Here is a 16,071-nt window from a genome sequence, read left to right as displayed (position 1 = left end):
CTTTGCAGGTAATCTTCAAATGATCAGATTTCATTAAGAAAATCATTTGGAGTTTCAAAGGAAATCTTTCATAAGTTGTTATTATCCATTCCACACATAAATTTTTTTACGAGTTTACTAACTATAGCCTTCAATCAAACGAGCACAAGTATTTTTAGTGATTAACAACCATAAGCAGTGAATTTATTTAACTGATGGAGGAAAAATTGGTGATAAAACTGCTGGGAAAGGGTATAAATCTTAACAGAATAATTTTCATGATTCACATAAAATAGTATTTAAAAAAATACATAAGAAAAATAATAAATTACAATCTATCAAGATTATATATTTATTTGTACCAATATTATATACAAATTTACGTCTTTTGAGATTTGCAGTTAGGAAATTCGTCAGCATCTGACATTGGTTCCACTTTCATAGTATCTGAATCTTTGGACTTTTTCTTTTTGCTCTTTTTTGTAGGTTTTTCTAGTGAAGAGTTATCCTCATGATTGTCTTCTAAATTTAAGTTGAATGAAAGTTCCATATCTTCTTTATCTTTACTACTCTTATGGGATTTCGACTTCTTTCTTACAGATGTATCTTCATTTTGTTGTTCTGAAACATTATTTTCTTTTTCCATCCCACTTTCTTCTACTTCCGTCTTTACTGAAGTATCGGTATCTACTAACATGTAATCAGTTACCAGAATTGATCCTTTAAATGGCTTTTTGAGTTCTTCAAGAATTTTACTCTCTTTATGGGGCACAACTAAACATAAGTTAGGCATGGCACACTTTTCCGTAAAATATTCATAAAATTTTCCGTCGTTTCCCCCAAGTATCTCAGAGGATTTATCCAGTGAAATTCTTTGATTTTCCAAAACATTTGGGTCCATATCGCTGGGCATACGTATCAACCATAATTCAGAGTCATCGTCTATATCTTCAAAATATAATTGAGATTGCACATCTTCTTTGGTAAACCCCTTAGGACATTCAAAATCAATAGCTTCTGCAGTTGAATTCATTTTTCAAGGAAAGTAAAAGTTGTGAAATCAGATATGAAACTCACTAGAAAAGTAATATCATGTCAGAGAGAAACCGAAAAACGATAACGCATGGTCACTCTTACGAACGTAAATAAATGAAGACCAAAACTTCTTCACCTCTTTTCTAAATGGCAACATGATCAAACCAAATAAGCCAATACCGAAATCTCATTTGCTATTTCTATTATTATCTTAAAATTAAAAAAGAATAAGTGAAATAACGCATTATTTGAAAATTAAAAATAAATTTCGATATTATTAGTGAGAAAATACTTTTTTATTGGAAGTGCTGAAACGAAAACTGACTCGAACAATGATGTGAAGTGAAATAACTGATTACTTGAGTCGACCGAGGTAAATTTTGGTTTGTTACGTTTGTATTTGTGTTCCGTACGATATAAGTGAGTTAAAAATTTTCTAAAATTTTACCTACTTTACAAAATTAGTTAGCAATGTCGTAAATATTAGAGTAATTTTATTTAGATTATTTTTCATTCTAAAGTCTTTAATTTTATGTATCATTGAAGGTCGAATGGGACACTTCCAATGTGCTGCTCAAGTTAGAAGTATTTAAATATATATGTTGCATTCGAAGTCAAATTTAAAGAAAACTATTAATACTGAATTCTGATTACATCCCCTTACCGTATTCATTATCACAGCTAGAAAAATTATATTTCCATCGTCATGTGTGATTTCATCTTAGTAATTTCATAACGTAATTACGGATAAAAGATTGCTTAGTTATAAAAAGTATTCTGAAAACTCATCAAAAGTTAAACAGGAATCTGTGGAAAAGAAAAATATTCAAAAATTTCTGTTATTTAAAAAAAAGTTGCACATTAGATTTTTATTACTCTTTTGGGCTAAACTTTCAGAATATGGTAACTGCAATTTTTTTTAAAGAAAATAAATTGTCAATTATGATAACCTAAAGCATAGTTATATGCAGTTTTCAAAATGTAAAATCTGCACTTCTAGTAACCAAAATAACTAAATAGAAATTCTTCAGTTACAGTTGAGAGCAGTGGATAATGTTTGATATTGCAGTGGATAATATTTCCTACAATAATGAAATTCTTAGATTGATAAAATTATTCTTAAATTTGACATTTATTTTTTTGACATTAATTATTTGTACTCAGCTCATTAAATTAAAAAAAAAAAAGATTAACATAAATTACTGTGAACAAAAGTGAGTAAGTATATAAATAATACTTATTTTACTGGCATCTGCACAGTTTTCTCCAGACTTTTGTCCAGGGCAGACAGGTTTGGAGAAGATTATCTCAGATCTATCTTGGCTGTGTGCTATATTTTTGTCACTTTTTCATTTTTTTTTTTTTTTTTAATCTCTGCCCCATCCACATAAAAAATTACTTTCCTACAATTTCTTTCTTCTGTTCAATAATGATTTATAAAAGATAATTTTATAATTTTGTTAGTAGGATAAATAAAAATGGAACATTTTTGAAACATGAATGCTTTAATGGTTATATTAATTAAGAATTTTGTGTACAAAAGTTTAAGTGTATCACAGCAGTAAACAAATTACAAGCTGTAATATTTTCTAAAAGTTTTTGAATTAACCATACTATTTAATCAGCTACAGAGTCAGATTTTTCACTTTTATTTATACAGCAGGTTATACCAAATTAGATTTTAAACCTTGCCCCCCCCCTTCCCTTCTCTTCTTTTTCTCCTTAACAGTCATTTGTTCACTGTGTATATTCATTTGTGAAATTTCTTTTGATACAACTGTTTGGTCAGATATACTCGTTGCTTGTTTTAAAGCTTGATATCTTGCAAAACCGGTAAAAGTGTAGTTTAGTGTGCCATTTGCTGCGCCAAGGATACTAAGTCACCAATGAAGACAGTGGACAAAATAAACAAACACTTCTGCAAAATAGTTATGATTGTCACTTTCTGCATTAAAATCATGATCTTAACTGATAAGTATTGTTTTATCCAAGATATTTTTAAACGTTTAGGATTATTATTGCTGCTTCTTTAAAATTTTGAAATAAAGAAGTTTTTCAAACCTGTATTTCAGTTGTGTAGAGAGTAAAATTTAGAATATGTAATGACTCTGACATCTGAAAAAGGCTCGTGCAGAAATTTTTAATTAAAAAAAAAAAAACATTCTTTTTTTTGCTAGCAGTGGGAGCGGGATCGTAGGAGCTTTGCTAGCTCATTGAACATAAGGACTCTGTGGATAACAGGAACAGTACATTATCAAAAGAAAGACACAATCAAACCTTTCTCCATATAAAATTTCAAATACGTATCCTTTTCCCAACTTTATCAACATATGATATATATATATATATATTCCACTCACCCTTCATCCATTCTGCAAGTTCAAAATATTTCCTGCCATCCCATTCACCACACATCCATTCTTGGACAATTAGCACCATAAGGAATTGTCAAGGAAACCGTCAGATCAGAAAAAGAGTTATGAAAAGTACAACGGATTTCCATAGCAGACAATTTCTTAAATTAATAAATCAAACGATTTCTAAAGCACACACCGACATTTAAGTATCGCAAAAGAATTAATATTTTCTGTTTGTATTCGCATTAAAAATATTATGGTGTCTTATTAGCAATAAAAGAATTTGAATTATAATACAAAATTAAATTAAAATCTTTAATTGATATATTTTATTATTCATTTAACATTTTTCATAAAATAGTTGTAGTTCATGTACAACTCAACCACTATAAAAAGTAGTTAACAAAACAGCATTAGAATTGCTATAAGATTGTTTCATTGGGTTACCATATTGGCGATAAACTCGGGGGCACACTAAACAACCACAAAACCTTCTCGCTATTATTATAGTGACTGATAACATAATTGGAGTATAACGTATAAAATAAGAAGATAATTATATATGTTCCTATCTAAAAGTAATAATGCATTAGGATTTTATTTAGAACTGTTTACATTCTTTCATGAAGATTATGTAGAGTCTGATGAAGGGCTATAGTGTTGGTGATAACCTTCCCATCCATAAAACAAGTTTATGAGATCCATTTCAGGATTGCCTTGTGTTTCAGAAATGTGATTAAATTATATCAAAATTACCTAACTGGATGCAATTATCCATTGTTTAGATTTTCCGTTTTATCAAATTATTTTTACTGTATATAGTTAAAATGGGGGAGGGGTAACTTCCTCCAAGTTATATTATTTATTTAAGCTGTTATTTTGAAAGAAAAGGTTAGTTATTTTAAAAGGAGAAATTTAGATTCAAATTGTAAAAGATTTAATCGATAATTTTAATTTCATAAATGTTGAATTAAAATGAATGGATTAAAGTTTTATTTTCTAATAGGTAATTGCTGCATTGTTGTATTTATTTGGAAGGTATATGCTTCAATAGGATTCACCAATTATATGTTGAGATGTTTCAATTTCAAGCATCATATAGATATTCGGCATGGGATCTTTTTCTTATGTAATATACTTCAAATCTGCTATTAAGTTTTAATCAAACCATCAGTATCGTGTCTGTCTCTGCTAATGCTGGCAACAGCAGTTGTGATAAGGGTTTTCAAAGCAATTTTGGCTGTTGGACATCAGGAATATAGTTGCAATTTTCTATGAATCTTTACAAATTAAATTTTGTAAAATATAATCATGATGACCAAGGTATCTGTTCTCAACTTTTTCAGATGAGAAATCAGTTCATTGATGCAACTATCTGTTAGTGTTTCCATGATAATTTATTTGAAAGTCCTTATACAGTTGTTTTTTCTATCAACAGATGAAACCACTTATTGAAAACAGAATATGATAGTATTAAATCACTCGGCACTATCTTCAGAAAATTATTAAATAGTGTATTGTGGTTATAGATACTAGTGTATAAAATTTCAGATCTAACATCGGGAAGAGAGTAAGCAATCAGTTATAAAATTCTGTCTTTTTGGATTTCACACAAGTTGTTAAAAGAAAGTAAGTAAATATTTTTTCCCATAGATTTGCATCCCATACGGGCATTTTCTTTAAGTAGAGCAGTAAAATCTAAATGTTTTGGCAAATGGATCCTACAGTTTTCTGTGCAGAGTTATGCAATTAAATTTGTATTATTTCTTGTTGAATTTGTGTTTTAATTTTGATTACGAATTTGTGTTTTAATTTAATTTTAATCTTTCTTCCAGCAATGGCTGCAGATGCTGTTGCAAGATTAGAAAAGCCACAGCTGCGTGGGTTATTCAGGTCTTATTTAAAGAAACATTTAGCAATTGCTACTGTACTATCTCTGGGGGCGTCTTTAGCATGGAAGGTGTTAGTTATGGATCCAAGGAAGAAACGTTATGCTGAGTTCTACAAGTAAGAACTTTTGGCATTTGCAAATTATCTACATACCATTTGAGAGTATTAGTGTCAATTGCATGTGTTTGGCAAACATTATTAATAGAGCTAACATGTTATCTTTATTAAATTTTTAGTAATTTGTACTGCAATGCATGTGACATTTTGACAATCGCTGGCATATGGTTAATGCACAAGTATTGAATATTTGCACTGTAATTTGTTTTCAGTTGATAGCATACCTAATTAATTGGGATGAACATTAATACAGATCTGCAGTTTTTATCTATTCTTAATGAAATTTTGTCCTATATACATGATATAAACTAATTTTCGAAGGTGAATTATTTTGACAGTAAGAAATAATTTTAACGATGGTTGCCTAATCTCTGATTATTTCAATTGTTATTGAATTTTTTGATTTTAAAATTGACAGTTTTTTATAGTTTATTATTTATTGATTTATCTTTGTAATTTTCAGAACTTATGATGCCGATAAAGAATATGAAAGAATGAAAGCAGCAGGTGTTCTACCACCCTTCCCAGAAGTAGAATAATCACAATGTAATTATCTCATTTTTTTTTCATTAAAGTTATGAATATAAGTATGTAAAAAAGCTTGAATTTGTATTTTAATACATTAATGCCTCTTGGGAAATAACATTTTACTTTTGTGGCAAAACCAAATGTATTCTATTGTTTATCTTATTCTTTTTTCTAATAAGTCAGCATGTGTTCCCAAATAATTTTCAACCAGCATATAGCAACTATTAACAGATTTTGAAGGCAAAGTATTATAATTTTGAAATTTCCTTTGACTTTTTTTTTGTGGTAATTAATTCAAAAGTAACCTTTATTTCTGAGATTTTTACTTATTTAATTATATCTATTAATACTTATCCGTGTAAAAAAAAACAAACTTTTTTTTTATTTTTTAAAATTTTTCTTAAAATTGAAATATATTTCACAGTTATCTTAATTGTAATTAAAAAAAAGATTGTTTTTGAAAAATTGCTGACAAACATGTTTTAAATTAAGCATTATGCTAACTCACTAGTGGCAGTATAGCAATTGTTAACCAATATAAATGATACGAAATACTATTAGTTTTCTACAATTTTAATTTTAATGATTATATTATTTTTCTTGACAAAATTGAAATATAAAGCAAAAATTAGCATTTGGTTTGTTGTTTATTTAGATAATTTACTGATAAGTATAAAAAAAATGTGGAAAGGTTGAATTGAATGTTCATGAAGTGTCAATAAATGTTGTGAAAAATGGATAGAAATGTATTGATATATTTGTTTGTGTATAATAATAATAATAATAAACATTATTTTTGTACATAAACTGAAATGCAGTTGAGTGAAAAGTGACTATACACAAATTATACTACTTAGATAATAAGATCTGATATTTCTAAATAAAATATGGTTAATAACATCACTTCACTGAAACTTTATTTTTTTTATTTACTTCCTGTGTCACATGAGATCATGCTAATTTATCAAGGGTTTATGAAATGAGTTACAGTTTTAATTATTAATAATCTGTCTCAACAATTTCACTGTTGTTTAATATACTTTTATAATATATTGATTATGACTCCATTTCAATAATTCTACAAACTATTATGTACTGAAAATTCAAAATGATTTCATTTAATTCAGAATATTAATACATTCATGCAGATATATTTTCAAGTAATTTTATTTTTGCAGCAAAAAGTATTATATAATTTCTCTTAATTAACCAGTTTATTGATTTGCTTATATGCTCATCAATCAACTCATACTGAGATTTCAATTAGATTTAACTCTTAGAAAATATTATAATTCTGTGCAAAAACTATGCAGTATTCATAAATATCTGAAATGTTGTTTGTGATATAGTTAATTCAAAACTGCAAACACATTCTTGAAACTGAAAGTATCATCTTATTAAATAATAAAGAAAACGTACCAATTAAAGTGTTAAATCTATGTTTCATTGTGTCATTTCGCAAAGTTATGTATCTCTTTAGGTTTTCAACATTAAAAAAATAATTTCTAAAGTTAAGTGTATTATTTGAAATTTTTAAATTTGCTGTGTCTATATTTTTGATAGTAGTTGAAGAAACTTTAATATATTTTGGTGTAAGCAGTAATTTTTCTCCCAATTCTTCAAGAATTAAATTAGAATTTGTAAAATGTTCATAATCTGGTTTGTATTTAGATTATCACTGTTTAAGAATGTTCTGCATTGCTCTGTATTATTACCCATATTGTTTTCTCAATGATTTATGTGTTTTAAAGCAAAATTTGATTAAATTAATGAATCTATATTGTTTGTATTTGGTTAAAGGAAGAAAATTAAATTATCACAAAATGAATCTTGTATTATCTTAAACTAATAAGGAGAGCAAAAAAACTCTTTAATGATGGTATATCTATATATTTTTTTATATTTTTAATAAAATGCTTATTAAAATATATAATCTTCAACTATTTTAAATTGATACGTTGGTTAAACTTTGCTGCTTGCAAAATAAGGTTTTGCCTGTGATTCTTTAAACAAAGTAGGAAATCCAATTTTTGATTTATTCATCCATAATTATGTTATTTGAACAAAATACCATAGTGTTCAAAGAACATCTGTAAATATTAAGCTTTCTTTGGACATTAAACCGGAAATCGGATTTTTATTTCCATTTTTATTTTTTTACATATATATTTTTTAATTTGGAACTACAGTAATTAGTATCACATAAATTTAATTAAATTCATCTTTTTTGTTTATATTACATAATATTAAATGAGAAAATATTCCATATATATGGTTTAACAGCTTAAAAAGTCAATAATTTGAGCAAACAAGCTGCCAAATATGGCCAATTAATCAAAACTCACTACATCTTCCAGAAATTCTGGGAGATTTGGCTGCTGCAAAGCAAAATCTTGATGATTCACTCTTTTCAATGTAGTGTTTATGCATATTGTTTATTTGCAATTAGTGTTTGTGGAAATATAATATTTTGAAATTTGATGTAAATTTTTGATTCACACTGTAATGTGCAGAAAGTCATCTCTAAGCTGTAACATGAACAAATATCAATCGTAGATAAGTTCAATTATGTACTGATATAAAATTAGTTTTAATAAAGCAATGTTATTATATGAGAAGAAACATCCATATATCTTATATCAAAATTTCAAGGTATACATGTATATAATTTTTTCCTTTGCTAAATTTGTTGTTTGTTGTCATTATTATTTTGCATCATTTATTATCAAAAGCATATTTGCAAGTTTTTTATATTTAATGTATTTGTAAATTTTCAGTCTCTTTGACAAGCATGTTCTGTATTCATAGATAAGAGGATGCAATTACACTTTAATGTTTTATAATATTAAACAAAAAATGTTTATATACTAATACTATTTTTTCCCCCCATTCCTTTAGAAAAAACACTATTTTATGAAGATGGAATAAAATCAAGTACATAGCTTTATTGGAAGAAATTAAATTGTCAAGACCTTATGTTTCTTTTGTTATAAAAATAATAAATGTGTTCTTACACTTGCCTGTTGTAATTTTTTTTTTTTTTTTTTTTTTTTTGGATTTTCATATTGTAGTTTGTTTAAACCAATTAGCAAAATATAATATTTAGTTAAAACTTTTGTGTGATGCAGTTTCTATCATTTGTGAAAGAGAAATGAGGTTGAAGTGAAGATAACTTTATTAATGAGAATTGCAATTTCCAGCATATAAATTTACATAAATGTCAGTACAACAATCACATTATTCAAAGTAATAACTAATGATAAAAATAATTCATGTATACAAGTTTTTTTTTTTCAATTTAAGAGTTTTTTCCACTTATGTTAGTGTCATAATATAATCGGACATGATGCAATTCAAAGTATAAACACAAAATGCTAAATAAATAAAGGCCCATTTCTAGAAAGGCATTTAGCATTCTATTAATTAATAAAGTATTATCAATCCAAGTAGCAAATAATTCTGATCCACTAACTTTTTCAGCTCTGAAAAGTGAATGATCCATGCAATAATATGTAACTGCATTTTCAAAAATAGTACTCATGGAGATTTTCAGAAAGTATTTTAATAATTTTGAATTATTTGAAATTGCATTGGAGAAGTTGCCTATTTTCTTCGAAAGGTTAAAAAACATTTTAATATTGGTTTTACAAATTTTTGGCATTCATAGTATTTAACAAAGCAATACACATAATTACAATTTATTTTCAAAATAATTTTTTTTAATAATTAAAATATAATCATTAACAAACATAGTAAGAAAATATTTGGCACTATCCAAGTATTAGAAATGACTAGAACATGAATAATTTCATAAGTCACAATATAATTATATCGGCTAAAGATAAAATAATTTATTTTCCTCTCAAGGCCAACTTTTTACAGTTGAGCAATGAAACATATACATACTAAAATACAATAAAAATAGTTCCATAGTAAATTTTACAAAAAATCAGAACTAAGCAAATAAGATTTCATTTTTATTGTATAATTTTTTTTTATTTTTTTTTGGTTATTTCTGTTTAGTTTTTAACATACAATAGTTATCTAATCTATAATAATTTATGATAAGTTTTTAAAAGAGAACTTAAATTTGAATAAAACAAGTTATAGTGTTCTACTTAGAAGCAACATAGGAGCTATTTTGGGATGGATATTGTAATTTTAAACCCTAGTTAGATGATACTTGAATTACCGAAATTCCACAACAAGCCTGCATATACTATGGATTTTGAATTTGGAATCTTCCAGTTCTGGAACTGAAACCTAAACACTTGGCCATAGCAGCCTTCTAAACACATTTAGAAAAAATTGTACAATAAATATTTAACTTTAAATGAAATTTTTGTGAAGTTAATTTTTTCAGATTAAATTTATTATTAGAAGATATTTATATCAAAAAAATATAAGATGGATCCAAGGAACTTTACGAGTCCAGTTAATGTGAAAATTCCAGTGTCTCAAAACCCAGAAGAGTTTTTATTCTATGAAAACAGAATGGAATTATCCTTTCCCTAAAAGTAATAACAGGAAGGGGACACATTTTGAGCTATAACTGAAATGCATGTTCGATTTTTCAGAATAATGGGGCACGCTGTGCGCGAGTCATTTGCAATTTCGGGGAAGATTTTGCTTAATTTGTTGTTATTTGCTAAATTTATACTCGTCCGTATTCCAAAGATTTTAAAAGCATTTTTTTTTTATGTGTACATCTAATTACTGCTATATAATTAGGAGCAAACTTTAAAAAATGAAATCAGGATAGATGAATCAAACAAAACATTATTATCAACCATAATTCAAATTAAAGGTTTGAATTTTCTTTAAATTTTTCTCAAGAAATATATTGCTTATTTATCATGTATGAAACTCTTGATGATAAAAAAATTTTAAATTCACTATGACTGATAAATTTTCCTTAATTTTTTTATGGACCTTTATATAATGTCTAACAATTCAAACTTTTGAATAAATATTTAAAATTATTCCTAGCTCATATATGCATCTTCAGAATATCACATTTACAATAAAAAATTTTTTTGGCAGTATTTATAATTACTTTGCTATCTTTCTTATTAATTTGCCAATCTAGTGGTAAGTTTTATGATCAAAGGGATTAAGGTTTGAATCTCACCTCAAAAACTAAATGTATTTCTGTTGGTGTGATGCTCAAATTTAGAGGAGAAGAGGTTGCCAGCTCATGTGTCATCCTTTTCATATGACCGAGGCTCAAAATTATTAGATCTGTCCCAAAATAATCCTTGTATTGCTTTCAAATAACACATTAATATAACTAAATCAAATAAAAATTGGAATGAATCTGAAAAATGTAATATATTATTATTTTTTATAGTAATCTAATTCACAAAAATTCAATCAAATTTCTATTATAAAATATGTTGATTCAATCATTATTTAAATTTTAATCACAGCATACATTTATATATCAAAACGTATATATATATTTACAAAAAAAAAAAAAAAAAATGTATCAAACCTTACCAGTAATTGCATCAAGTGGATTTCCGACTAAATTTCATTACTTTTGGATTTGGATATTCTGGATTTTCTATGACACCCTGTCCAAATTTGTATTCTAAAAATTCTTTAAATCTATTTGGAGCTGAAACAGTCATGCCCACAAATTTTATTAAATGCAAAGGTTTTAGAAAATATTCAGGAAATTCTGTATCTTGCTTATGATCGGTAAACCAAGTGTCTTTTGTCATTATCCCATTTCGAGAATAAAATGGAAAAATGTCTACATGCAAATGATTAGTCTGACTAAACTGAACTCTGATAAATTCTCCTTCATGAGCTTTCTCCCACACAAAACCTTGTGTATCAACTATTGATTGCAACAAGGAGTTTTTCAACCATTCACATTTTTGAATATCCTCTTTATAAATTCCAATGTCTACATCATAATCCCAAGGGATTATATCACCTGTGCGGACAGCCCCAAGTAAGCTTCCACCTTCCAACCAGTATCGAACTCCACACTTTTCTAAAATGCCGAATACATAACGTGCAGTTTTACGTAAATTTTCTAGACAACAAGGTGGTGTCCAGCGACCTTCAAACAAATAATCTGGCATGTTGTTGATGACAGAGCCAAAACATCGAGCTGTGTTTTTGTTACAACCATGCCATTCTACTTTTGAAGCAGGGTAAATGATTTTTTTTATACCAAAGTCTTGGTACATAATTTCTTTTCTTTGCTTCTGAAAGAGTTCATGTTTCCACTTAGCATGAGGATCTGTGAACAATTGTTTGCTTCTGGAAAATGTGATGTCTATGGCAACTTTTGTCTGCAAAAAACAGAACATATAATTAATGAAAATAGTTGGCTTTACTGTTGGATAAAAGAAAAGTACACTTTTTTCAACCTATTTTGTCATAAGAAAATGAACAAAATTATCAGAAATTGGAAAGTGTCTCCATTTTTATTATTAGATATAATTTTATTTTTATATAATAATTAAAAATTTTAATTCAATGTATACTCTTTCAAATATTAAAACTTTAATCCATTTTTCAGATAACAACTGCTTTCTACAATAAGAATAAGTATAATGAAGCAATCTATTTTTTAGACAGTTTTATATCTGCATAAATTGGGACAGTTCTTTTGTAATGAAGTTTTGCATGCACTTGAGTAAATAATAGCTTGACAGAACAATAGCCAGTGAGTGAAGTTACACACCAAAGTCCAAAAGGTATAACATTTTCTTTGCAAGATATGGAACATGTGATTGAGTATTGTCATACCAGAGAGACAATCTTGCATATTTTCCCTTCCATATAGACATAGAAAAATAATTTTAGACAGAGGTGACAATCTTTATCATCAATTTTTTCCACATTCTTTCAGTCAATAATAAATGAATATGAAATCGATTACTATCCATATTATGGATTCGTTAACATTTACTGTATGGTGACTTCTAAACAAATAGCATGAATTTTAACTTAACATGTTCTTCAAAATGTTCCTGTTCTTTATTTTTGTATGCTTTCAGTCTAAAAAATTTCTATTAAAAAAAATAAACCTTCACAAAAGTGCTGCATTTTTGATAGAGTAAAAAACTGTTATTTATATTACAACCACATATGCAATTACATGCAAATATTGATGCTAAACGTTAGCCTATAAACAAACAGCAAAACCTTTGCAAGGACCCAAGCCAAAAATAGGCAATTGCTTAGGAGAATCCTGTATTTCTGTTATTTGCAGTATTTTTAAAGAATTATTATTTTTAAGAGATGCATTCAAAATGTAGTTTAAATATTTCTCATTAATACCTTCAGCAAATTTTATATTACATTGTTTTATAGTTATAACAGAATATGCTTTTAAATTTAGAGCCTGTAAGATTCTATAATGAAATATATAGCATAATATAGCATTAAAAAGTTTTTCAAACTATTTAATTTAAAATTACTCTAAAATTTTAAAGTTGATTTTTTTTTTTTTTTTTTTTTCATAAATGAGGTACAATACCCAAATTCCTTAAAAATGACCTGATTTCCCCCCCCCCCCAATTTGGAAAAACTTACTATTTAAATCTGCTTATATGTATGTTAAAATGCTTCGTTTTAGAAGTCAGGGAAGGGATGGGGGTGCCAAGATTTGTATTGCCTAAAGGGCTGAATACAACTTTGGTAAGCAAGAACTACCATTATAAAAGTGTTGCAACAAATGTGCTTTCTGAAAAAGTTAATTATTTTCTGTAACAATTTGAAATAACATCCTTTAAATGGCTATGACTATATGTATGAAAAGGAAGAATGAAAGCATAATTTTCTCAGCTGCTTCACATTTTCAGAATCTGGTAATATGTTTATTATTATTTGAAAACGAAAGAAATAATAGATTTCTGTTATGCAAAATATATTTTTAGTTTGATTTTTTAGTGAAAGGTTGATTTATACAATTTAATTTATGAATCAGTCCTCAGGTTTTTGCAATGCGAGAGCTGACATAATAAGGATGAATTTTGTGTCCGAAAGAAATCTAAAGATTTCCAAAGTGTATGCTTGATTCTCTTTACTATATGGTGAAGCTAGTAGCCATATAGAAAATAATACATGATATAATGGAGGAAAAAGCACTTTTGCAGATTGATTACATTTCTACTCTTTGAACAATACAATCCTATAAGAAATTTGGGAAGTATATAAACATGTATCTATATATTTATGCAATGTTATCCTTTATTCTAATTTAAATCCTAATTAATTTTGTATTTTTTAAATCTTAAATTAGCTTACACTACTTTATTCTAATATTTTCTCATATTTTCTTATCTATATCTCACTTCTTTTTAATCTAATTCTAATACACACTTTAAAAAAAATTGGTGACTATACATTTCTCATGGTACAGCATAGGGATAAAAATCTCTAATACTCATAGCCTTCCTACCAAAGATAACTAAGATTTTCTTTTCTGGATTGACATGCATCAAAGAAATATCTATAAGAATCTCTCGGTAAAAGCATTGAGGCAAAAACTTTTCATATTTTTGGTCTTGTGTCCTGGTATGAATAGATGTGTTTTTATCAATTATCTCTGAGTACAACCATGGCCTCCCAAGAAAAAAAAGAAAAAAAAAAAAAAGAATTTAATTCTCAAATTTTTATCTTGTTGACATGACAAATGAAAAATTGTTACATGTATATACTTGCTATCATCTTTTAGTACCCTAATCTGCAATAGTAACAAATTTATAATTTAATTCAAAATGAACATAAACACCATGATACCAAACAAGTGTGAAATTCAAATGTAGAAATGGACAAATTATTGTAAATTTTGTTATACTTTTGATCATTTGAAGAGTGTTATCTTTCCAAAAGAGTTTAATATAATTTTGCAGTATATGATTTCGATAATCTCTCACTATTACCAATATATTGAAAACAAATAAATTTAACAATACACATCAGATAGAATAAAAACCTAAGAATTTTTTTATCAATCATCAAAAACCATTTTATCACATTTTTTTAAAAAAATTCTTTAGCAATTCAGTAACAAATTTTATAAAATTTAAAAAATTACCTTTATTTTGAGTAATGTAGCTTGTATAAAAAGAGCTGTAGAAAATGGCTGTGAAAAAGGAAATGCAAAATGTAGTAATAATGCTTTTGTTACCAAAAATACATGAGTACCCTCTAGGGCATTGCAGTTTGAATTGTGAGTATTTTTTCCATATTTTATGGTCCAGTAACGCAGACTAATATTTAATGCTAAACACACAGAATCATCTCCTTCAACCCTTGCTGCTATAATTTTATCTGGATCTTTGTAATGCTCCTCCAGTAATCCAGATATCTGAGTAATTTCACTCAATCTCACTGAATCAGGGAAAACAATTATGTGTTCCTTATCTATAACACTGAAAGGATCTGGTGAATCCAATGGTTTCGTTAAAGATGGTTTTAAATTTATTAAACGTACATTTTGTTTATCGTTATCAAAAAATTCTAAAGGTGGATATGGAGTTTTGTCTGTGATAATGAATATTTTTACAGAAGGTAGTACGGATAAGATTGATTTAACAGTTTCTGGAATGTCATTTTCGAAAAACTCGAAATCCCGAATAATAATAGCTATTTTATTAGATAATTGACTTTCGGTGTCATTTTGAATGCTGGATTCTTCTTTGTGTTTTTCAAGGGTGGAACTAATATATGAAGTGTGTTTCCATTGAAAGTTTGAACAGTCGCATTGGAAATCTATGTAAGACCACATAATTGCGGCTATCATTAAATTGGTAAGGAAAGCAGCGAACATTAAAGCTTTCCATGTTAAGATTCGCATCGCACATTACTTGAATGAGAAAAAAATTTTCCACATTAAAAGCTAAATTCACTATTAAAATGCTCAAGTAACATAACTTCTTTTAACGCTAAAGATAAGTCGTTGGAATCGAGAAGTGTTTTTATGGGCTTATGCTTCAAAGAGTCGCGTCGTCTGCTTTTGTTTTGATTTGCTGATTGTATCGAGAAAGTAGAGTTATTATTATTATTGTCACCTTATTGATCGATTAAAGCTTCTGGGTTTAAGTAGCAATAATTGTGCAAAAATACAAAAATAACAGTAGTAAAATTTATAATCTTTTACTTTTCGGAGTTCACAAGTAGTTCTACATTATAAATT

At 27.3% G+C, this 16,071-nt stretch overlaps 3 protein-coding genes across 3 annotated transcripts; 1 reads left to right on the top strand and 2 right to left on the bottom strand.

Moving 5' to 3' along the window:
• Positions 1–315: 315 nt before the first annotated feature.
• Positions 316–1,140, bottom strand: LOC129957070 (uncharacterized). The gene has a single exon (XM_056069207.1). It carries the CDS (start codon positions 1,010–1,012, stop codon positions 359–361), a length of 654 nt encoding a protein of 217 aa, XP_055925182.1. The 5' UTR covers positions 1,013–1,140; the 3' UTR covers positions 316–358.
• Positions 1,141–1,333: 193 nt separating this feature from the next.
• Positions 1,334–5,924, top strand: LOC129957072 (cytochrome c oxidase subunit 6C-like). Its single transcript, XM_056069208.1, has 3 exons — positions 1,334–1,434; positions 5,207–5,378; positions 5,842–5,924. The coding sequence occupies exons 2-3, from the start codon at positions 5,209–5,211 to the stop codon at positions 5,915–5,917; spliced, it is 246 nt and encodes an 81-aa protein (XP_055925183.1). The 5' UTR covers positions 1,334–1,434; positions 5,207–5,208; the 3' UTR covers positions 5,918–5,924.
• Positions 5,925–9,131: 3,207 nt separating this feature from the next.
• On the bottom strand, positions 9,132–15,872 carry LOC129957069 (ribitol 5-phosphate transferase FKRP-like). The gene is made up of 2 exons (XM_056069206.1): positions 14,971–15,872; positions 9,132–12,214 (listed from the first exon to the last, which is right to left on the bottom strand). The coding sequence occupies exons 1-2, from the start codon at positions 15,730–15,732 to the stop codon at positions 11,417–11,419; spliced, it is 1,560 nt and encodes a 519-aa protein (XP_055925181.1). The 5' UTR covers positions 15,733–15,872; the 3' UTR covers positions 9,132–11,416.
• Between the last annotated feature and the right edge of the window lie 199 nt (positions 15,873–16,071).

The sequence above is a fragment of the Argiope bruennichi genome, chromosome 11 (genome assembly GCF_947563725.1).
Source record: "Argiope bruennichi chromosome 11, qqArgBrue1.1, whole genome shotgun sequence".
NCBI classification, from domain to species: domain Eukaryota; kingdom Metazoa; phylum Arthropoda; class Arachnida; order Araneae; family Araneidae; genus Argiope; species Argiope bruennichi.
This window is presented reverse-complemented; position numbering and strand designations above follow the sequence as displayed.

Bases quoted from the DNA above. Each gene is read 5' to 3' on its own strand.
- LOC129957072 (XM_056069208.1), top strand. From the start codon at position 5,209: ATGGCTGCAGATGCTGTTGCAAGATTAGAAAAGCCACAGCTGCGTGGG. The intron at 5,379-5,841 runs GTAAGAACTTTT...TGTAATTTTCAG, and splicing joins CGTTATGCTGAGTTCTACAA to AACTTATGATGCCGATAAAG.
- LOC129957070 (XM_056069207.1), bottom strand. From the start codon at position 1,012: ATGAATTCAACTGCAGAAGCTATTGATTTTGAATGTCCTAAGGGGTTT.
- LOC129957069 (XM_056069206.1), bottom strand. From the start codon at position 15,732: ATGCGAATCTTAACATGGAAAGCTTTAATGTTCGCTGCTTTCCTTACC. The intron at 12,215-14,970 runs GTAATTTTTTAA...TGTTTTTTGCAG, and splicing joins CTACATTACTCAAAATAAAG to ACAAAAGTTGCCATAGACAT.